At 35.0% G+C, this 23,396-nt stretch overlaps 1 protein-coding gene across 2 annotated transcripts in view; it reads left to right on the top strand.

The window, feature by feature from the left end:
- Window positions 1-23,396, top strand: part of ANTXR1 (anthrax toxin receptor 1) — a 112,277-nt gene that overhangs the window by 28,153 nt on the left and 60,728 nt on the right. For both annotated transcript variants that reach the window (XM_023533836.1, XM_023533837.1), the window contains exon 3: window positions 3,440-3,511. In XM_023533836.1, the coding sequence (XP_023389604.1) occupies window positions 3,440-3,511 (72 nt within the window). The remainder of the gene's footprint in view (window positions 1-3,439; window positions 3,512-23,396) is intronic.

Genomic DNA, 23,396 nt, shown 5'->3' with positions numbered 1-23,396 from the left:
ATTCACTAACCCTCGGCTTAAAAACCTCTGGTAAGAAACTGTTGCCTTTTGAGGCAAACAGTCCGATAGTTGGACAATTCCAGTTTCCAGAAAAGTTGTTTTGTCATTGAGCCAAAATATCCTTTCCTGCACTCTTATCCATTAGTCCTTTGGAATGATATAAAACAAATCTGCCTCCGGATACTTGACAGTATCTGTTGTGTCTCTGCTCTTCTAATCTTCTGTTCCTCTTAAAGCAGAGGAGTCCACTGGAAAAGGCTTTGAAGTCAGGCAGATGTGGATTTGAATCTAAGCTCCCTTGTGCAACCATAATGATTAACTTACCTTGGTTGAACCCTAGTTTGCATGTAAAAATTATGAGAGAAAACATGTACAAACCAGCTAGCCCAACACCTGATTTAGAGTGGGCACTCAACACTTCTCTTTCTCAATTCCTTCGGCAATTCCATGTATTTCACTATCTTAGAATCTGAAAAAGTTAGAGAGAGGGCTTAGGGGAGCTATGAGACCACTTAATCCAATCCGCTCATTTTTTAGATGAAGAAACTGAGGACCAGAGTAATTGATATGGCTTAACTCAGACCACAAGGCACTTTCCTCTGGTTGTCCCCTCTGACCCTCCCTGGCTATGGACCCCCTCAAAATGTGACACAAAGGCATTATCATCAATCAAACTCTAAGAAAGGGGAGCTGTATTTTATCGCCAGCTGCAGCCTAAGTCCCTGTTACCATGCCTGACATATAGTACATGCTCAATCAATAATTTTGAATACATTAATGAATTTTGCAAAGGAATGGTTTTTATTTATCCATTTTAATATATAGTTTAGGCAGCTGATATTGTGGTGGGGAGGAGCATTTCAACGACGGTAGCTGATGCTAGTACAAACATATCATTTCTAATTTCAGTGGGATCTTTGAAATTTCAAGTCCTTTTATTTGTCTTTATTCTGACCCTCTCCCATTTTCCTAATAATGATTCTAACTCTTCACCATTTTTTTCAAGCTCCCAACCTACACCTCACACCCATCACTATCAGTAAAGAAACCTACCTCACCTTCTGTTTCACCAAGAACCCAGAGACTAGCAGAAAAATGATTACCTTGAGTTCCAAAGCTAATTACCACAAGTCCCATTCCTACTCTTAAAAGATGCACATGTACTCTTTCCATCATCTTTGAGATTCAAATTTCCCTCCTGTTTGAAGTTAATTCCTTCATTTTAGTCCATTTTATCCCATCATCTCTAATCTCCTCCAGGTCTTTGTTTCTCTCTGTATTTTCTCTACCTTTCCCTATGGCTCAATTTCCATTTTCTATAGACATAAACTAATCTCTTCTGCCCTTTGTCTAAAAAACAGAACAAACGAAAAAACAAAGGTCCTTCTGATCATGTCTTCTTATCGCTACTATTCTATTTCTTTACTGGCTTCTCACTCAAATATCTTTAAAGACTTTCTGTCTCCACATCCTTAACCTACTGCCAACCCCACCCTGTACCTACTTGCTCTCACCGAAGTTATTAGGTGATGCCCTAGAGGACAAATTCAGTGAGCTCCTTACAGAGCTTATTCTGCTGGAGAGCGGAGATTCATTGGATTCAGATTTTTTTCTTCTTGAAATTCTCTCTTCCACTGGCTTCTGGTTCTCTTTTCATCTCACTGACTGGAACCAGGCCTTCAAATGTTGGTGTTGGCTCTAGATTTATCTCACATTCCATCTCACTGCTGACACTTTCTTTGAACAATTTAACTTACATCAGTATATTGAGAAATCCCAAATTACGTCTCTAGCCCAGACTCATATACCAACTGCCTCTTGGAGACCTACATATCCCACATTTTAAATTCATTCTTTCCAGAGTTGAACTCTAGGTAAGGGAGGCAGCATAGCGAAGTGGTTAAAGAACCCAAGTTCTAGACTCAGAATGTTTGGTTTTAAGCTCCAGGTCCCACTGCGTGACCTTGGGAAATTGCTTTATCTTTCAGGATCTCACTTTTCTTTTTGTGGAAAATAGAAATAATAATAGTACTGATCTCATAAAGTTATTCTAATTTTAGTGAGATAATACATGCAAATCACAATAGTACCTGGCACATAATAAGCATTTGATAAGTTTGGCCATAGTGTGATCATTATTACTGTCACTTAGGACATGATGTCCTGCTGGCCCAGCACTAGTGAGGTAATATCAGGCAGCATGGTTTGTGTCATGGACCAAGAACCCAGGTCTGTTTCAAGAGACCAATACCCAATGCACCGGATATTACTTGGGCTTCTGCCAAGTATTAAACACCATGCTAAGGATTTCCAAAGATGCATCAAACGTATGACAATGAACAATGTAGACTTTATTCTATAGGCAATAGAAGTCATTAAAGGTTTTATTGCAGATAAGTGACCAGATCTGATTTATATTTTAAGAAAATAATTCTGGATGCAATGGAACAAGGAATTTTGATAGGCAAAGTCATCAGCTAGGAAATAATTGCAGTGGTCAGATAATTGAGGGCAAGTTCCTAAGCCAAAAGATGGAAAAGAGGGACAGAGTTGAGAAATATTTTAGGAAGTGGGAGCTATGAGAGCTGGGGCAGGATCAGGTTTGGGAGGTTATTGCACTGTGAAGAAATAGATTGGTGCTATGATGGATGAACCATTTGGCCACCTAGAGAGAGCCCTACAGAATGGCATTCCTGGTGAATCCACTTCAGCCTGACAGCCCATCTTGCAGACAAAGAAACATGTTTGGTCCTCAGCTGAGACTTTTTCTGTCTCCCAGAGTGTGGATTTTACATTGACAAAGCACCCGAGCACTACCATATCAAAATCATGCTAATGCATTCATCGATAATGAAAAGTACAACTACCGAGTAGAATAGATATTCTTGTGGCTCATCAGCACATTGTCTCCTTTTAAGATAATTTCCTTAGGATGCCAACTAGAAATTTAAAGTTGATGGTGAGCAAAAGGAGTTCGATGAATGATCTTGATGACTGATGGCATCAAGCCACAATAGCCTGAGACACTCCCTTCCTTGTAGGAAGGCCACTGTGGAGACACTATCAAATTTTATCTATCGAGATCTCTGTTTTTATAGACACCATGCAGACCAGTCCTCTTCTAGGGACACACTTCTTCAGACAGAGCACAGGGCAGTGATGAATTCTAGTTTCCTTACTCATAATCCACACTCGCTGAGCGGTGGTGTCAAATCAAAAGCAATCTCCAGGCAGACAACACCGGTCTTCTCTTTGGTCCATAGTTTCAAGTCTGCTGCTGGCTTAATACTTGCAACACCAGCTGTGGAGGCCGCCTTGGGTTTTATGTCCTCAGCTCTGGCAGCTGTGATATAAAGGGAAGAACAGGAAAGAAGCCTGGAAGGGAATGACATTGCATAGTCTTTCTACCTGCCTTAATAGAATTTATTTTCCTTTCCAGCCCACAGCTAAGAATGTCTTTTATTGTCTTCTCTACTCGAGGAACAACCCTAATGAAGCTAACAGAAGACAGGTAAGGATGCTCCCCATCTCTGTAATTAAAATGCCCATCTTTTCTTTAGTAGTTCTCATATTTCTGCTCTAGTGCCAACCTTGACTTATTGTACTTTTTAATCCAATGGTTCTCTCTTTTTACTTAAGCCTTGAACTTTGCACATTGACCTATCTGCTAGTTTACTCTGTGATGACTTTGATAGAATTTCCTGATGTTGGTGAAATATTATAAATGACTAAATCACGTTAAGGTAAATCTTACATTTAACTGATGACTCGATCTGCTAACTTGGAGCAAAATGTTAACAAATCAAATTCTTAGGGGACTATATTTTCATTTATTTAAATTAGATTTGTTTTGTGGATTAAGGTTTCAGAAATATAATAAGCAGACTGTGAGAGAAGAATGTGAAATAGTATCATATATAATTACTAAATCAGGAGATAGAAAGGAAGAGTTTATGGTACCACAAAATAAAAGGAAATTTAAATCAGGTATGGAAATGTGTTGACATAAAAAGATTAGTTAGACCCAGATAACAAAATATTATTTTGGATTTTACCACTTGCAGATTAAAACTAACAATAATGGAGACGTGTCAATTTATTCATAGTTAGGATGATATATTGGGAGTGGAGATGACAGTTTTCCTGAGTTAATGACACTTCATCTACTTTTTATTATTTGTTTGTTTGCCTACTTTTTAAAAAGTGTCATGATCCACAGGATAGAAGCACCGTGGGGGGACACATGTGGGACTGTCGGCAGACTTATGTGTGTACATGCTGGAAAAAGGAAAAGAGGGAGAACAAGTATGGGGTGGGCAGGAAGACTTTATTCCATAACGTTCTTCTATAACTGAGAGCAGGACTAATGGGACGGAGTCAGGTATTCTGGATTTTGCATTGACAGCAAATCTGAGCTAGTCCCCATTTGGCTCCATGTCTTTGTTTCCCATCTGTAACAAAAAGAATACACCATGCTATATAGAAGTTTTCAAATCCTGTTTCTCTTTCAGCAATATCTATTATATGCACACATGCATGAGATGTACAGAAACCCCATTTTAAAAATAGGAGTTTCTTATTCCTTATTAACAGAAGGAGAAACGGAGGCCATATCCTGTTCATAAGGGTAACTCACACTAGATGCAGGCTCTGCATTTTTTCACTCTATTTTTCTGCCTTATGTTAAAATTAAACAAAGAATTATAAAGCCCAAGAAACCGGTGTACTTTCCTTCAATATTGGCCAAGGATTTTAAGAACCTCTGAGAAACTCGCCTCTAGCCTATGAGCTATATTCCAGACTCCCAATCTCTCAGTCTTTGTATGATGACATCCTTTATGCGGAGGTGTCTTTTATTCAGAGAAAACTCTCCTCTCACGCATTCTTCACACCTTCCTACAACTCGAGGCTGCCTGGTGCTACTTCATGCCAACTCCATTCACTCTGTGCCTGAGTTTGGCCAAGAGACCAAGTTCACACATATGTTGTGTTCTGCTGCTCTCAGCCTCTTAGAAGTTGGGGAAGGCAGAGGTGGGTCACGGATTTGCAAACAATTACAATGCCTAGGCTTTCAGACCCATTTTAGTTATGGTAGTTCATCTGAATCTTACTTCGAATCTAATTTTTTGTTCCTTCACTTCACTACTCATTTCCCGTGCCAATGAGAAGGCAGGTTAGATCTCTAGTTTCCTAGAAGCAACATTTAATATTTAAGGGCCGAAGATGCATTAAACAACAGCCAGAAATGCCTTGCTAAAAGCTATATGAGTTTCATGTGGTGACTGCTTAGTCTAATCTATGGGTCAGCTGACAAAGCATGACGTGTTTCACTAACACGTCCCTAACCTTATCAGCCTATGAAAAAATGTGGGCAAGCCATCTCTCTAAAATACTTTCTCATGAGATTGGCTAAAAGATTTAGGCTTTCAGAACTTCCAAGCCGGTACTGTTTCTGAAATATATGACTTCAACTGTTTTAGTTGTCACAGGAATTTGTATATTTTTCTCTGTATCTCAGTTGATCTTCACAATATCTCTATAAGACAATAAAAGACGCATTATTATACTTACATAATAATTGAGAGAACTCAGAGTTTAAAAAACTCGTTTAAAAACAAGACATGAATTGACAGAGACTCTCATTTCAAGAAGAGCAAAAGATTTTGGATAATCAAAAGAAATAATATCAAAGGTATATTTGCATCCAATTCTTGGTATCAAATTCACATAGGGGTAAACCATAGGAAGATTGAATAGAATGGAAAATAAACATGATATGCTGAGATGTAGATTTACTATTAGAATAATAATACCTATCATTTGTGTCTTTTATCTGCTAATAAGCATTTTACATATTGTTTCTTATCTATTCCTATATAACCGTTATTACTTCAATTTCCAATGGGATCTCTGTCGTCATTTGCTTCATTGCTTTATATGTAATATGCCATTTTTCACTAACTACTTTCAAGTTTTTTTTTCTTTATCTTTAATTCTCAGCAGTTTGATTATGACATGTCTGGGCATGGTTTTCTTTGAGTTAATCCTATTTTGGCTTTTCTGAGCTTCTTGAATCTATAAATTTATGTCGTTTGTCAAATTTGGGGGATTTACAGCCATTGTTTTTCAAATATTTTTCAACACTAGTCATTTTCTCCTCTCCTGGGACTCCAGTGGCACAAATGTTAAGTTTTTTTGATATTATTCCACATGTCCGTTTTTAGTTCTTTTTCAGTCTTTCTTCTGTTCTTCAGATTACATCATTTCTATTGGTCAAAATTCATATACATCAACTCCTCCATCATCTTCATTCTGCTGTTGAGCTCACCCATTTAATTTTTTACTGCAGATACTGTGTTTTTCAGTTCTAAAGTATCTATTTGGTTCTTTTTAAATTTTTTATTTCTCTGCTGAGAACTCTTATCTTTCCATTTATTTCAAGTGTGTTTACTTTTACTTCATGCAACGTAGTTATTATAAATGCTTTAAATTCTTTGATAATTCCAACATCTCAGAGTTGGCATCTTACTTGTCTTCTCCCTTAAGAATTTGTCACATATTCTAGGTGCTTCATATGTCAAGTAATTTTTTAGACTTTGAGTGATATTCAAATTCTCTGAAGAATGTTGATTTTTTTTTTCTTTGTTAGCTTTAGTAAGAAATCACCTCGGCTAGGTTCAGACCACAGGTTCTATTTCTTCTTCTGTGGGTGGTGGTTTTTATTTTGATTCCATTTTCAAAGGCTTTGCTAAGCTGCATTGGGTCTACCTTACACATGTGCAGCTCAGAGATGAACCAGGGACTTCTACAGCTTCATACACAAAATTAGAGGGATCTCCTTCCAGCTCTCTCCTCTCCAAGATTCTTCAATACTATCTTTCCCACTGAGGCCCCCCTTTCCAAGTCCTCTAGCAAGAAAGTGGGGTTTCTCTTGGATTCCGGGCCACTACATTGCTGCATGCAGTTCTCTACTGAGGCCACCCTTGGGACAAAGCCAGGAATAATAAAAAAGAAATAAAAATGGAAATTCCCTCCATACTCTTTGAACCACAGCAGATAGGGGTGCTAAGATGTGGGGTCTTTCTGGGCTTTTTAGGTAACATCCCAGGCCACTGCCATGTACTGGGACCCACCCTCAGGTGTAAGATATGAGAGAAAATAGGAAAATTTGAAATTCATCTTTGTGTGGGTTATTTTCCAGGTTTTAACTACCTTTCTCAATTCACCTGCTTTGTTTACTCATATGTTTGCTTTTTTATATTGTCCAAAGTTTTGTTATAACTAGCAAGAAGTAGCCAGGGGCAAGTTTAGCCCATCTCACCTTCTATTACTTTAATTCTACAGATAACAACATTGAAATTCAGAGAATTTAGATAACTTGCTAAGGTTAAATAATAAAAATGACAGAACTAGTATTATGATTCCAGATTCTGGATTTGGTCCAACTCATGTGCTTTGCATTACATCATCTTGTTCTTCCAAGATTTCTTAGCTTCATCAGGTTGCAAAGCAATTGACAAATTGTAACGCCTTTTTTTAGGTTTTTTTCCTTAGCATAATAAAGGATATGTTATTTAAGTACTACTAGAATTCATTATTTTAGTGTTAGCTACTACATATGATTCCCTGAAAACTCCCTGGATATCTTTTCCTGATCTTAATTGAATACTTCAAGTGTTTCATCATTGGAAATGAGATCACGTCAAGGAAGTCCAACTCTTTAAAAGAAATCAGGAATAGATATTAAATTTAATCAAATGCATTTTTGGCATCTATTGAGATGATTATACTTTTTCTTTAATCTACTAATACAGTGAAATGCATTAAGAAGATTTTTAAATATTGAATCATTCCTGCATGTCTGATTACACTTGCTTGTAATATGTTATTTTAATATCATGCTGAATTCTAGTATATTGTATATTTTATTCAGAAATTAAGCTTCAGTATTCATAATTGTGATTGGACCGCTATTGTGCTTTTTATGACTACTTTTACTTAAAGTGTTTTCTGTAATTTTTGTTAACATTTAGATCATTATTTCTTCTAGAATTTATTCTGGTGTATGGTATAAAGCCAAGATAAGACTTTTTTTTTCTTGAAGTACTTAGCAAGTTTTTTCAATATCATTTGCTGAAAAACCTTTTACTACCAACTTGAAAAGTTAAACTTTCATAGACGTGGGCCCATTGTGGGTTTTCTATTCTGATAAAATGCATTTCTGTCTGTTCCTACACTAGAACTACATTATGTATTTTAATTAGTTTTAACATCTGGAAAACCAGTCCTTACTCACTTCTAAGCTTGGGCGAAAATCTACCTTGTCTTTAGTAGATCTTTTTTTCCTACCATATGCATTTTAAATAACTATTTTTTGTTCAAAATGTTCTTGTGATTTTCACTTGAATTGTATGAAAAGTATGAAATAACCTTAGCAAATGGCATTGCATTTTATTGTATCTATTTTCTTAAAGATATTTCAATTCACTCTGTCCCTCAGTAAGATTTTGTTATTTTCTTCAGATAAGTCTCATACAGTGTTTGTTAAGTTTATTCCTAAGCATTTTAAAGTTTTTGCTTCCATTGTGATTATATTTTTTTCCGTTGTATTTTCTAAATTATTGTTCACTATAGAGCAGTTAATTTGGGGAGGTTTTATTAAACTGCATTAAATTATTTTTAAAATTTGCAAGTCAAAGAGATTATAGTTTACATCAGAAGAGGCCTATGCCCTCAAAATAGTTAAGAAATGTTGGTTAGTAGAAAACTATTGGTATTGTAGATTTATGTCTTCTCTCATCATTTTAATGAAACATTTTATTAGTTCTAATACTTTACCAGTAAATTCTGGAGCAGTTTTCTAATAAGATGGTTGTTTTATTTGTAATGAATGATAACTGTTGTTCTCTTTTCTAATATTTATAGTTATTTTTTCTTTTTGTGTATCTTACTACATTGGCTAAAATTTTCAGACTTTAATGGGAATGATTTGTTTCACAATTATGTACTTATCGGATATTGACTTCATAGAGATATTTTATCTACTATATTAAGGAATGGTTCTGCCATAAAAATTTTGATATGAAATAAATATTAAATATTATGACTAAAGGGCATTTAATAAATGTTTTATTAAATGCCCTTTAGTCATATCAAGATAATTGTAGCTCTCTTCTTTTATTTTCTTTGTCCTGTCCATTTGAAAATTTTAAATCAAAAGATTTCCTCATGAAAAACTAAGCTTACATTCCTAGAATAAATTTTAGTTATCATGGTTTGTTCTTTTATTGTATTTCTGGATTTGATTTACTATAAGCCTGAAGATATTGCTTATCAATATTTAATATTAAGAGTATTTGAGAGTTTTATACTGTCTTTGTCAGTCTTGGGGCAAATGGATTATGTGAGTTTGGAAAAATGAATTGGCAGTCTTTTCATATGTCATATGGAATATCTTAACTATACAGACAGTACACGTTTGTTCAAGGTTTGATAGAACTCAGAAGAAAACCATCTAAATCTAAATTGCTATTTAAAAAGTTCTTTGACAATTATCTCAAATTCTTATGTAACTTATTGTTATCATATTTTCTACCTTGAGAAGTGGTAGAAATTACCAGTGTATTGATATTTTCATTGATATTTTTTTCTCTTATTTTCCCATTCAAATTACTCAATGGTTTGTCTCTTAAATTTATTCATCCATTACCTTTTGTATATTTGTTTTGTTTTATGATTGATTATCTTATTCTTTTACTCTTATTAATTCCTGTCTTCTGCTTCCTATCTTTTATTTCATCTCTTTTTCTGGCTTTTTGAATTGAAAGTTTATTTATTATATTTTATTATTTCTTATTTAGCAATGAAAGCTATTATGAAAATAAATTATACTCTAACTCTCATCCTTGTTGAATCTCTTACACTCTGACATGTACTATTCTCATTATTATTAATCTCTAAACGGTTTACATTTATAATTTTATATTTTATTTAATATGATTTACAAAGTTTTTCACAATTTACACATAATCTTTATTTTTTATACTTTTCTTAATTTCTAGAGTCATTGCATCTTTTCAGAAAGTGTAGTTTATATAATTTCTACTTTTAAAAATTATTAATTTTTGTTGGTGGACTATTTTATGATTAATTTTTCTTTATCATCCATAAGTGTTAGAAAATATGCATATTTTGATGAATAAAAAGTTTTATATAAGAAATATATTAATTTAATTTATCAAATATTTTAAATTTTTGTTTACATGATCTGTGAAGACAGAGGAATATTTTAAAACTTTTTACCATGACTGTTTTATTTGAATTTCTAACACATTGCTTTATAATTTACATCATATTATTTATCTAATATATGTTTTCATTTTGGAATATATTTCCAATCAACATAAAATAACATATTTCTCATATTTAATGCTTTTTAAGTCTTTTGTTCAAAAATAATATTATAACTATTTTTTTTTAATTTTCTCATTATCTTTGTCCTCCCATTTATCTTTACCCTCCTTTGAAATTTAATTTTTCACCAGTGATTTGATAGTGTAATTTAAAAGAGTTTAATTTTATTTTTCCTCCAGTAAGAGTTCCCAATGAATTTTACTTGTCTTTATAATGGCAAGAATTAAGTAATATCTATTCTCCTAGTTGAATTTCTTAAGAAATATTTGCATTATATTCTATAAATACACACACACGTACATATATTTCCTTTTAGTACTTGAAGTTTTTATTTATTTTTATTTATTTATTTATTTTGATTTCTCAGTTGGCTGAGTCTTTTTTTCAGGTAAAATTTTCCTAGAGATTATATAAATATTAACCTTTCTGAGTCCCAACTTATTTGAGAATTGTTGTTATTTACCTCTAGGTAAATATTTTAATTAAATATAAAGTTATTATATCCTGATTATCTTTACTCCTAAATTTACTGGAGACAGTAACACAAAGTCAACTTGCATATATTCTATTCTATATTGCATATTTCAAAAAGGAAGGTTGCCAATTTAGTACATTTCTGCTTTGTGGATAGTTGTTTTCTCCTAGGTGCTTGTAAGAAAATTCTTTTCTTTATCTTTGGAATTAAAAAAAAGTCAAGAGAATATATCTAAGTGTGTGTCCTCTTATTAATTTTGTACAATACTTTGTATAAGACTTGAGCTATTCTATCCAACAACTTAATAAACTTCTTCAGCTAAAGAAATTTTTTCTATTATTCCTTTTATATGACTTTTTCTTGTCCATTATATTCTTGAATCTATCCAACATCTCTTTTTTATTCTATTATATAATTTTATTCTATTATAATTCTATTTTTTATTCTATTATAATTTATTCTATTATAAATCTCAATCATTTTTCTTTGAGTTCTTAGAGAATGTTTTGCTCTGGTCCCGTAATTCACCAATTTAAGTTGTTTTGTTTTATTTTTGCAGTATTCAACTTACTGTTCATGGCTTCCATTGCATTTTTAAAATTATAATAAAATAGACATACCATAAAACATACTACTTAAAACATTTTTAAGCATGCAATTCAGTGGCATTAAGTTGTGCAACCATCACCACATCCATCTCCACAATTTTTCATCATCCCAAACTGAAAGTCCGCCATTTCCTGGCAACCTTTATTCTACTTTTTATCTCTCTGGATTTGTCTATTCTAGACACCTCATGTCAGTGGAATCACATAGTATTTGTCCTTTTGTGTATGGTGTATTTTACTTAACATGTTTTCAAGGTCTATCTGTGTTGTAGCATGTATCAGAATTCCATCCCTTTTTAAGGGAGAATGATATTCCATTGTATGTACATACCATGTGTTGTTTAGCTGTTCATCTGTCAGTGGGCATTTGGGTTGTTTCTGTCTTTTGGCTATTGCAAATAATTCTGCTATGAATATTGGGATATAAATATCTTCAAGATTCTGCTTTCAATTCTTTTGAGCATATACTTAGAATGGAATTGCTGGATTATATGGTAATCCTATGTTTAATTTTCCAAGGAACTGTAATACTGTTTTTCACAGTGGATGCGCCATTTTACATATCTACCAGCAATCCACAAGAATTCCAATATCTCCACATTTTTTCGGACACCTATTGTTTTCTGTTCCTTTGTTTTTTATAACAGCCATCCTAATGGGTATGAAATGGTATCTCATTGTGGTTTTGATTTGTATTTCTCTAGTGATTAGTGATGTTGAGTATCTTTTCGAGTGCTTAATGATACATTTGTATATCTTCTGTGGAAAATGTTTATTCAAGCCCTTTGCCCATTGTTTAATTGGGTCTTTTTCTATTGCTGTTGAATTCTAAGAGTTCTTTATATAATCTGGATATTAATCTCTTATCTGATATATGTTTTACAAATATTTTCTCCCATTCTATGGTTACATTTTTGCTCCATTGATAGTGTCCTTTGATACACAAAAGTTTTTAATTTTGATGAAGTCCAATTTATCTATTTTTCTTCTTTTTTTTTTTGCCTGTACTTGGTATCACAGCCCAAGAAATCATTGCCGAACCCAATGTCATGAAGCTTTCCCCTGTTTTTTTTTCTGAGAGTTTTATAGTTTTAGTGCTTATATTTAGATTCTTGATCCATTTTGAGTTAATTTTTGTGTATGGTTTAAAATAAGGGTCCACCTTCATTTTTGTGCAAATGGATATCTAGTTTTCTCAGCAATGTTTGTTAAAATGGATATCTAGTTTTCTCAGCAATGTTTGTCTTTTCCTCATTGGATGGTTGACACCCTTGTCGTAAATCACTTGACCATATATGCAAACTTTTATTTCTGGGTTCTCTATTATACTCCACTGGTCTATACGTCTGTCCTTATGCTAGTACCATGCTCTTTTGATTACTGCAGCTTTACAGTAGTTTTGAAGTGAGAAAGTCTGAGTATTTCAACTTTTGTATTTTATCAAGATTGTTTTGGCTATTTAGTATCCCTTTAGATTTCATATAAATTTTATGATGTTTTTCTATTTCTGCAAAAAATTCCATTGGAATTTTAATAGTGTTTGCATTGAGTCTATAGATCACTTTGGGTAGTATTGCCATCTTAATAATATTAAGTCTTCCAATCCATAAACACAGGCTGTCTTTCTATTTATTTATGCCTTTAATTTCTTTCATTTGTCTTATAGTTTTCAGTATCATTTTTTTAACTGACAAATAATATCTCTCAACCTTATGAATACTTTCCTGATTTTTTCTTTTTGTGTGTGTTTGTGGCACCATGCCATCGTGTTAGAGGTGGAATATCTTCATCATAAATATGAATTATAGTTGCTTAATACTTTTTATATGAGTTTGCTTCAAAGGGGAAATTTTCTCAAATTCTTCTAAGTGGTCCTCTTCTTTCCAATGTCTGAGACATTTCCTTAGTATAGCGACCTAAAAGAGAAACAACTAGATTTTTCAGTACTGAGTTTTGGTGTGAGTTCTGTCAAAGATCATGCAAATCTTTGTTGAAGATGTGAAGATCCCAAGCTAAAGAAGATGGGAAAGTTTAGATGTGCATAGTGTAATTTTTTCTCGGAAAGGGTAGAGACCCAGTCGTGCATCCAAGGTAAGAAGAAAGCTGAAATCAAAGGAAGATGGTCAGGTGTAGACTTTGTATCACTGTGTTAAAAACCTGTCCCATCATCAACCACAGGTTTTTCTTCTCATGTTCTGGAATTCCAGCTTGATAGATCTTCTTTCATCCTTATCTCAGTAGCTCTAATTTTTACAAAAATTCTTCTGCTGTCTGGCATATGTATAGTGTCTTTACCAATTTTCCAGCAGGGAAAAACATATTCTCCTATTATACTAGTTTAGCTGTTTCTACAGCAGTTTGGAAAGAAAAGCGGGAGTTAGAATGTGTAGATAAACCCAGATCACTGTCTTTCACCAGAAATTTCACCTTTCATCTAACCGTTGCAAGATTATAAAACAAAGCATAACACAACGAGTCAAAGAATTATGTCTTATCCAACCCACTGACTTTATTTCACTGCTAAAAAATCATTCTCAGAGAGATTGAATTATTTGCTTAGATTCATATAAGTAGTCAGTGGCAGTAGAATTTATTTTTTAACTCACAAAATTAAAAAATTTAAATCCAGTGAGTTTTTTTCTGCTATATTAAATAGCCTAACCTATTCACTGCATGCGTGTGCATGCTGCTGTCTTCTGTTTCTTATCTGTGCTATACTTAAGTGGAAGCAACCAATCTATATGTACAAATGCATAAATACCTCTGCATGTGTGTTATTAGTCTGTTTATAATCTTTTATTAATGGTTTATTATGTACCAATAACCTAGAATACTTTTCTCAACTATAATAAGAGGAAATGATAATATCTACCTTGTAGGGTTGTTATGGGAATTATATTATTTATTATATGTATTATAATTATTAAATTATATAGAGAGATGAGGATACTCAGAGAAGGCTGAAGGTCACTCCACTGTAAAAGTATAGAAACCTGGATTTGAACCCAATTGTCATGGCTCCAGTGTCCACACCCTCAATCACTGTGCTATAGGGTTTCCCACAATTTTACCATTACATATAGTTTTAAATTAAAAACAAATCCAAGAATACATAATTCACCACCCCTGACTCTCTGACTTCTTCCAGAAAACAGTTCCCTGAAAGCATATGCTCTCTACACATTTGTTCTTCATGGCCTTTTAACGTCAGCTTGGAAATACTTCTCACAAAGAGGTAAAAGGGTAGCATCAGCATTTCACAGATGGGGTTAAGAGGTTAAGTATCTCGCTTATTGCTTAAGAAGTTGGAGTGAAAGCCAAGAACGCTTGGCTCAAACTGCTGAGTGGAAACCAAGAGACCACACTTCTCTATCCTTCTCAGTCATCCTTTGGTTTGGTCGGGAGTGTGGTTTTGCCATTAGTGTCACAGGGGAAAATGACATACTCTGAACACATCGCTCGATTCCTGGAGCAGAATGATTATAGGCTGTCATTACCAAGAGACATAGTTCTAAAATCTTTTCTAAATTTAACACTAAAAGAGAAAAAAAGTCTTCAGATACTTTGTGCTTGAAAGAACCTGGATTCATTCCATTTTGAGATACTATTCATTTAGGTACAAAAAGTTTTGATTACAGAATTAAGAGAAATAAAGTGGAGCATTTATTTATTCTTTTGTCCTGTTGATTGAGAGATAATATCATGGGGTCTGAGTCCATGAGAAAGCTTCTTACCTCTCTGTGCCTCTGTTTCTTTATCTGTAAAATGAATAGAATGATAGTCCCTAACTCATAGAACTGCTGGAAGGATTAACAATGCCAGACATATAGTAAGTGCTGTTGTTACTATTGTAGTTGTTGGGGTTTTAACAAACAGCTGAGGAATTATTCCGAATCCTCTTCGACTCACTCTACTCAAAGCATCACAGCACATCTAACAGTTGTTCGAAGAATGAGTCCCCAAACTCCCTGGCTTATGTCCTTTTCTGAAGTTTTTAACATTTAGCCAATCTAACCCCATACAGAGGGATTTAGGTAGAAAATAGTGCTTCAGCATGAGGCCACATAAAAGTTAGTGTTTCCTTTGTCTGGTAGTTCTAGCGAGACTTCTTCCAGGCAGGAGGCCACAGGCACTGTTTCTAGAGGAAGCTGTCTAAGGCTCCTCATACTGAGTTTCAATAATGGTAAAAAGAACCCACCTTGAAGCAATTCAGCAGCTCTGGGAACAGACTGATTTGGAGAGTAATGTGGCCCAGTGCTTCTCACACTCATCCTCTAGGGAACCCCGTTGTAGAAGAAAGTACTGTACCTTAGGGTCCTAGGGTATAGTTTGAAGTGGCTCATCGAAAAGTGAAAAAATGTCTTCAACATCCTTTCATCTTAAAAATGCACGTGTGTTTATATTCTGTTCCAGATTGTGCCAGTGTTTGATTTTATATAAAAATCATGTTGAATTCTTTCTCAAATTTTAGAATACTATTTATAGTCCAGACATATATAGTACATAGACATATATATGTACAAATATATAAATATATACACATATAAATATATACATACATACATAAATATATACATACAATATACATACATAATGTATACATACATAAATATATGTATGTATACATATATTTATGTATTTGTGTACAGTACACTGTCCTGTACCTAGTTTGGACGCCACCAATGTAATAGAAGCAATACAGACTTTGTACCAGGATCAGTCTGGGTTACAATCTGGGCTCCACCAGCACACACCTGTTACTGCACACCACTGAATCTGTTATTTCACATGTATAATGAAGATAATTCCTACCATATGTTGTGTGAGGCTTTTGTGAATGAATGCATGAAAAATGCCCAGCAGAGACCCTGGCACAGCATAGATACTCAAGAAATGTTACTTCCCTTCCTCACCTACTATCCCTCCTGTGGCAAATATGTTTAAAGGATAAAAACTAACAGAGTAGCATTCAAAAACATTCTTGTCTGGATGAAGCCAGCAAGGCAAACTTCAGAAGTAGTCAGCGGAATTAAAGAATGATAGGTAGAGTTCTCGTATCTTAAGCTAGATAGCCAAAACTAACAAATTATTTGTGGCCAAACAAAAACAACCTAAGTATTGGTCTACATCAGGCAGCTCCACAACTGAAACACCTCACCTGTACATCACCTAACTCTTAGCCCCTTGGCCTCCAGAGAGGGGACTTGAGCCTTAGATTTAGTGCTGCCTTCAGTAGGCTCTGAGGGCTTCCTTGTTAACTGAAGGTTCGGCCTCTGCTACTCATCCTTAACAATTTTTTAAATTATTAAGTATTTCTAGTGTAACAAAAGTATGCAAAAATGGATTATGAACTGTCATTATCCACCAATGTTTATGAATTAAATGTTACAGACATTCACCTGCCTTGCGTATACTTCCATTTCTCTTTCTTCACTAGAGATAATCACTATCCTGAATTTGGGGTTTATAATTTTAATGGATGTTGTATATTTTTATATGCTCAGGAACAATATATTTTTGCATGTAAAACTTTATAATAAATGATCGTATTGTATGTGTTTTTCTTGAACTTGCTTTTTATGATTAATATCATGTTTTTGAGACTTTTTCTATGTAGATACATATAACTATGTGTGGTTCATTTTAACTAATGTGTACTTTTCTTTTCCATCTTACTGTAAAAATGTATCATCGTGTACTTAACTCTTCTCTTATTGATAGATAGTTTGTTTCTAACATTTTGCTGTTATAAACAAGTTTCAATTAACATTTTTATACCTGTCTCCTCGGAAGTCGGAAGCAAGAATTTCTTTATGATAATATAACTAGGGATTGAATTGCTACGTCTTATAGTATGTGAATATGTAAATTTACTAGGCATGATTTAATTGTCCTCTAGAGGATATGCACCAATGTACAGTCCCACTAGTGACTTATAAGAGTTCTCATTGCCTCACATCCTCCCAACATCTTGTCTCATCCTCCAGCTCTCCTTTTCAAACGGACTGTGTCCACATATGACTTGCGGGTTGGATTATCTGGTATGAACTTAGTATACCCCTACTTACTCCCACCTCCAGCCCAATATTGCTCCAATGGGTGACAGGGAAGTCCTGTCTTTGGAGAGAACTGCTGCTTCCACCAGCCTATGCAAAAGAGATATGATCTGACAAAAGCAGATGATCCTTGCCTATCATCTACGCTAGGGCTATTCATTTTCAGCTTCCATTTAAGAAGATGACTCTGGATTCCAACGTCTCTGTTACAGAGGACTTGGCAGAGTGCCACTCTATTCTATGCCCCTCCAAATACTCATTGTGGTTAGTAATACCGAGCTCAAGTACATCAACCTGACCATTTTAGATGCCATCAGCACCAGGAGAGACCCATCCCTATTGAACTAAGAGGAGCATGAAACTGAAGATTCCCATATGAAAAAGTTATATATTTGGGAAATCCTGAATAGAGCCCACTTTCCACCACTCCCATCTCCTGCAAAATACGTCTCAACTGGGGAAAAGTGTTAGTGATGGGGAAGGTCTTAATGAGATTTGTCCAAAAGCCAAATTGCACAGGAAACTGCATGGTGAACACCACTGCACGAATGAGTAACCAACCAAAATAGAATTGCCTAAAGAGGAGTTTGTTTGGAGAAATTCATCACATTGCCCTGTGTTTAAACCATCACACCTGTCCTTTCTGCCAGCTTGGGCTACAACCTTTGGAAATTCTTAGATGGGCTCCTCTTAGTGAACTTCAGTTACTGGTCAGCACTTGACCCTGTGTCACATGATAGACACTTATACCTGCCAAGTGTGGCCTCTCCGCTTCCCAGAAGATGCCTAGGTTCTGTTTCTACTCACTCTTTGGTCCCATATAAAACCAGATGCACCATTCTGATCTGGAAGGTAACTGGTAGATCTTATAGTTGCATACTTTTATTTTACATTTGAGAAATTTAAAAGCTGACATGCCTAGGAAGCGGCATTACTAAGATTTAATTCCAAGTCTATCTTCCTCCAAATTCCATGCCCCATCAAGAGGTACTGAAATCATGGGAAGAATGAGATGACCTAAAAACTGTAAGTGTAAGAATGGGGGGATCTTGTTGAGTTGTTTCACTTCAATCTTTAAAGTACTAAAGAGAAAGAAAAGCCTACACAGAAATATGAGAAAGAACAACTGATAGGAGAGATAGAGAAAATATCTTGTAATGGAAATCAAGAGAAGAAAACATTTGGAGGAGAGGTTAACTGTGTCTATCACTATAAGAGATTGAGTAAGATAAAGTCAGAGAGGTGACCAGTAGACTGACAATGTGTATAGATTGCTGGGGACTTTGACAAAAGCAGTTTTAGCAGAGTTGTGGAGACAAAAGTCAGAACGAAGTGGATTGAAAGGTAAGGGATTGCAATTTTAAAATGAGGGGTAAAGACATTTTAAGCCCTTTCTCTCACAAAAAAAGCACCCCAAACCAGGAGAGTATAAAACAAAAACATAAACCCATCTTCGAGAAAACTAAGAAATATTTAAACCTTAAAAACATTATATATGAGGACAGAAAGAAGACAGAAGAGTAGCAAATGATGTAAGCAGCATGGAGAAAAGTCAAATATATTCTTGCAGAAGAAGATGCTGAAGAGGAACAAGTGTTGTAGCTTTGCAGAACCCAGGCAAGCTCAAAACCTGGATCTATCAGATACTGTAAAAGCCAAGAAAGGGCTACAAGGTGAAAACTGGAATATTGTTTAGAAGTTTGTCTGAGGAAGCTCCCCCTTCAGAACCACCCACCCACTTCTACTACATTCTGAAAAGTACCCCTTCTCTAGCTCCATCAGAGAAATATATTCTCTGGCAAAATTAAACAAGAATGATTTCATAGTCAGACACCAAGATAATGGATACATCTGCATAACAAATGCTGTTACTTCCAGCTCTCTCCCTTGTCAATTCCAGACCTAACACCCAAGAAAAGAGTTTGAAAACTTCTTTTCTGTAGAAATAAATATCTCAGAGAGGGAAAAAGGATACACACACTGATATTTGAAGGTCCTCAACAAAATAGCCCCTTGACAAAAGCTGGTCATCCACCAATTGGCATGCCCCATCATGCACACAGAGCTTGTAACAAATCTTTTAGTCTCGCTCATTCCCTATGAAAGACAGCCAGAGATTTCTCCACATTTGAAGGAAATCTCCACCAGGAAAGACAAGGAAATGCAGAAGTGAGTACTTTTTCAAGAGTTGTGTTGTGAAGAGAAATGCAAATACATTGGTCAATAGCTAGAGGGGGATGTGGGGTCACAGAGGATTAATATTTTTAAGATGAGAAATACTTGAGTATATTTATATGCCAGTAATCAGCCTGTAGTGTTTTTCTTCCTGATTGGAGACAAATGTGTAGTCACAAACATTTAGAAAAAGCCTTTACAGTATGTCTGCTTCTAGTTAGGATGTAGTAGGCTATGAAGAAACCTTCATTTCCATGGTCAACCAGAAAAGTCCAGGCAAAATAGAATTCATATGTTTCTCTGAGGCTAGCAGACACACAGGAAGCACTGATGAACTGAATTAGAAACAAGTTCTTTAGAGCTGAGCAGAGATCTGCAGAAGCTTCCATCCTTGGGGGTAAAGGCCTGGTCTGGTATGGGCAATTGGAAAAGTAGGTCAGCTATGACAGAGACTGTGCAGAGAGGAAGAAAAGCCAGCGGAACCTTAGGCAGCAATATGTGACAGAGAGATGGATTATCTGAAAGAGCCCCAAATGAAAAAAACAATCTCTCAGCCTGACAATTCTGCCCCCTCACTCTCATCTCTTCTCTGCTTTGTTCCAAGAAAGTAGCAGTAGGAGAGTCGCTGAAAAGTAGAGAGAAATTACATAATCTCATGGATTCTTGTGGTGCTTAAATTCTGGAGTCCTACCAGGGTTAAATCCAAAGGTCAAGCAAAAATATATGAAGCTGCATATAACTGCCTTCCAGCTCAAATACTGACAAGACCACAAAGGCAAGACAGGGCAAAAGGCTGGGAGCTGAGCTAATAACAGGGAACACACTCAAATTGAAGCTGTGACCCAGCCCAAGTTCAACCTAACTCAAGGAGGAATCTAAATAACCAGGCCCTCAAGATAAAAAGCTTACATTCTGCATTAAGTAAACAAAACAAATCAATATTATACCTAAGTTTCCACTGCTTTTTTCTGCATAATATCTGAAATACAAATTAAGAGATAATAAAAAATAGGGAAACGCAGGAAAATATAACCCATAATCAAGAAAAAACACAGCAATGAAAGCAAACCACAGATGACTCAATTATTGGAATTAGCAGACAGAGACTTTTAGGAACTATTATAAACATTTTAAAGAATTTATAGGAAAAGGTGAATATAATATAGGAAGACATGAGATATTCAGAAAAATAAAGAACCAAGTGAAAACTGTGAAACCGAAAAATATAATATCTGCAGAAAAGGGATTAATGAACTTTAAAACAAGTTAATATAAATTATCTAAATTGAAAGAGTAAAAGGGAAAAGATGGAGAGAGGGGGTAGGAAAAACCAGGTCTGTGATTTGGGGGATAATATCAAGTGGTCTAATACACATGTAATTGGAATACCAATCATGGCATTCCACACACAGATCCAAGAAGCTCGAAAGACTCCAAGCAGGGCAAATGCAAAAAAAAAAAAAAAAAAAAATCACTTACATACATCATGGCTGAATTTCCAAAAACCAGAATAAAGAAATAATTTTAAAACCAGCCAGAGGGGGAGGGGAAAAGACAGTACAAACAGAGGAACAAAAATGAATATCACTTTTCATCAGAAAACAACCACATTCAATCCAGAAGACAAAAGATCAGTATCTTTAAAGAAGTGAAAGATAATAAAGTCAACTTAGAATTCTATATGCAGTAAAAATATCCTTAAAATTGAAGGCAAAATTAAGACATTTTCACAGGAAAACAAAAACCAGAAAATCATCACCAGCAAATCTGCACTACAAAAAGAAAATGCTAATAATGGAATTCTCTTGGCTGAAGGAAAATGATACCAAGTGTAAACTAGATCTACAAAACAAAGGGTGGGGGGAAGGGAAAAAATGATAAATTAATTTTATTAAGAGATAATTGATTGTTTAAGAGAAATGATAACACTGTATTTTGGAGTGTATTACATATGTAGTAATAGAATATAGGACAGTAATAGCACCAGGGATGAGCAGAGATTATATGGGAGTGTAATAGTAAAGCGTTCTTCCATTATATGAGAAGTGGTACAATGTTAACTTATGGTAGCTGTGATGAAATAAGGATGAATATTGTAATCCATAGAGCCCCTGCTAAAATGGAATGAAAGAGGGGATGTTATCTAGATCCTACAGATGTTAAAAGATAAAGAAATATTATAAACAACTTTATAAAAATAAATTTAACAACTATAAAGGAAATAAATACTTTTGCATGTTACTATATATAAATTATACCTCACTTAAAAGTATGTAGCAAAGGATCTTTAGTTTAATATGTATCTTGATGTCATTAGTCACTTTGGTCTATTTTTAGATAGAAGTCCCAAGGAGGCTATGATTTATATACATTAATAACAAGCGATTAGAGTTGGTCGTAGAATTTCATGACTCCAAAAGTAACAGCAAAATGTCTTTAATTAATCTATGTTCTTCTGTTCTGTTCACTCCATGTTTTTTCATAGTCAACACTGGAGCCATAAAGCCATCTGGAAATGCTGTGAATGCAGCATTAGTGGTAATAAGTAGTGATGTGTGTTAACTATGTAAATCGAGGCTCCAAAGCCAACTACAGAGCATTTGAGAAAAGTCCAGTTCCACAGAAGCTCTTTCTTTAATTGGAGGCAAGAAGTCGACAATGCAGAGCTGATGTTCGGCTATTTCGGGGTGTTAGTGGACATTGTTTTATAGACTGAAAATGTGGAAGACATTGCATAACCCCAAGTATTTTGCAGTAGAAGCTTCACTGGGATACTTGGGATAAAAGCTTATTAAAGTGCTCCTTGACGTGCTTATGTGTGTTCATCCTTTTGTGTTTTCATGAGCAAATCTCAAAATGTCACAGCACAACTGGAATCCCAGGAAGTAATCTTCATGAAATGTAGAAAAATTCCCAGGGCAATGGAAAGTCCAACAAACTGTGCTGCTTCTCCCCAACTCCCACCCCTACAAATCCGTGTAGTACTGGGCGCACAGTGCATGCTCAATAAATAGTTGTGGAAGTGAATGAATGGATGGATGGATGCCTGCATCCAAACCGGATTCATTCAGCAACAAATCACCTACTCTAGACCCATTATTAATTGTTGCGGGGGTTGCAAAAGGACCACGAGACATGTGGCCCAAGAACCCTTAACTTCTAAGTAGGAACACTGGCAGACATGTGAAACCACTAAGGAAAACAGGAGACTCTTTAATAGCAGACTGTCTTTGTAGGATTCTCGGCCGCTCTCATTTCCCAGGAAGATAACATTTCATTTGGTAATAACCAAGTCCTCAGAGAGGTTCTTATCACCCCTTTTAAAAGATCTTTCTCCCAGTTTTCTTCTGTTTCTTCAAGAGCATAAAAAATAGGCTCTTATTAATAGTTCTGTTGTCCCTCCATTCCCATGAAACCATCTCTTTCGTTTGCTTGGATGTTGTGCGTGCTTAAAGAAGGGGCAAGGATTAGGGAGGTGGAGCCATAGGTCATTTGATCTTCGGAGAAGTAAGGGTGGTATATGTGATCACTGCCTGGTACTAGTGAGTTCATATCTTGCCAGACACAAAGCATCAAGAATAAGCACAGTTTCCAAAACAGCCTTTGCTTGTTCTAGTATCAAAAAAATGGAAAGCTCAAGAAAATAATTGTAAAAAAAAAAAAAAAAAA

The sequence above is a fragment of the Pteropus vampyrus genome, unplaced genomic scaffold (assembly GCF_000151845.1).
Source record: "Pteropus vampyrus isolate Shadow unplaced genomic scaffold, Pvam_2.0 Scaffold113, whole genome shotgun sequence".
NCBI lineage: Eukaryota > Metazoa > Chordata > Mammalia > Chiroptera > Pteropodidae > Pteropus > Pteropus vampyrus.
The sequence above is the reverse complement of the archived record's forward strand: the minus strand, read 5'-3'. Positions and strand labels throughout refer to the sequence as shown.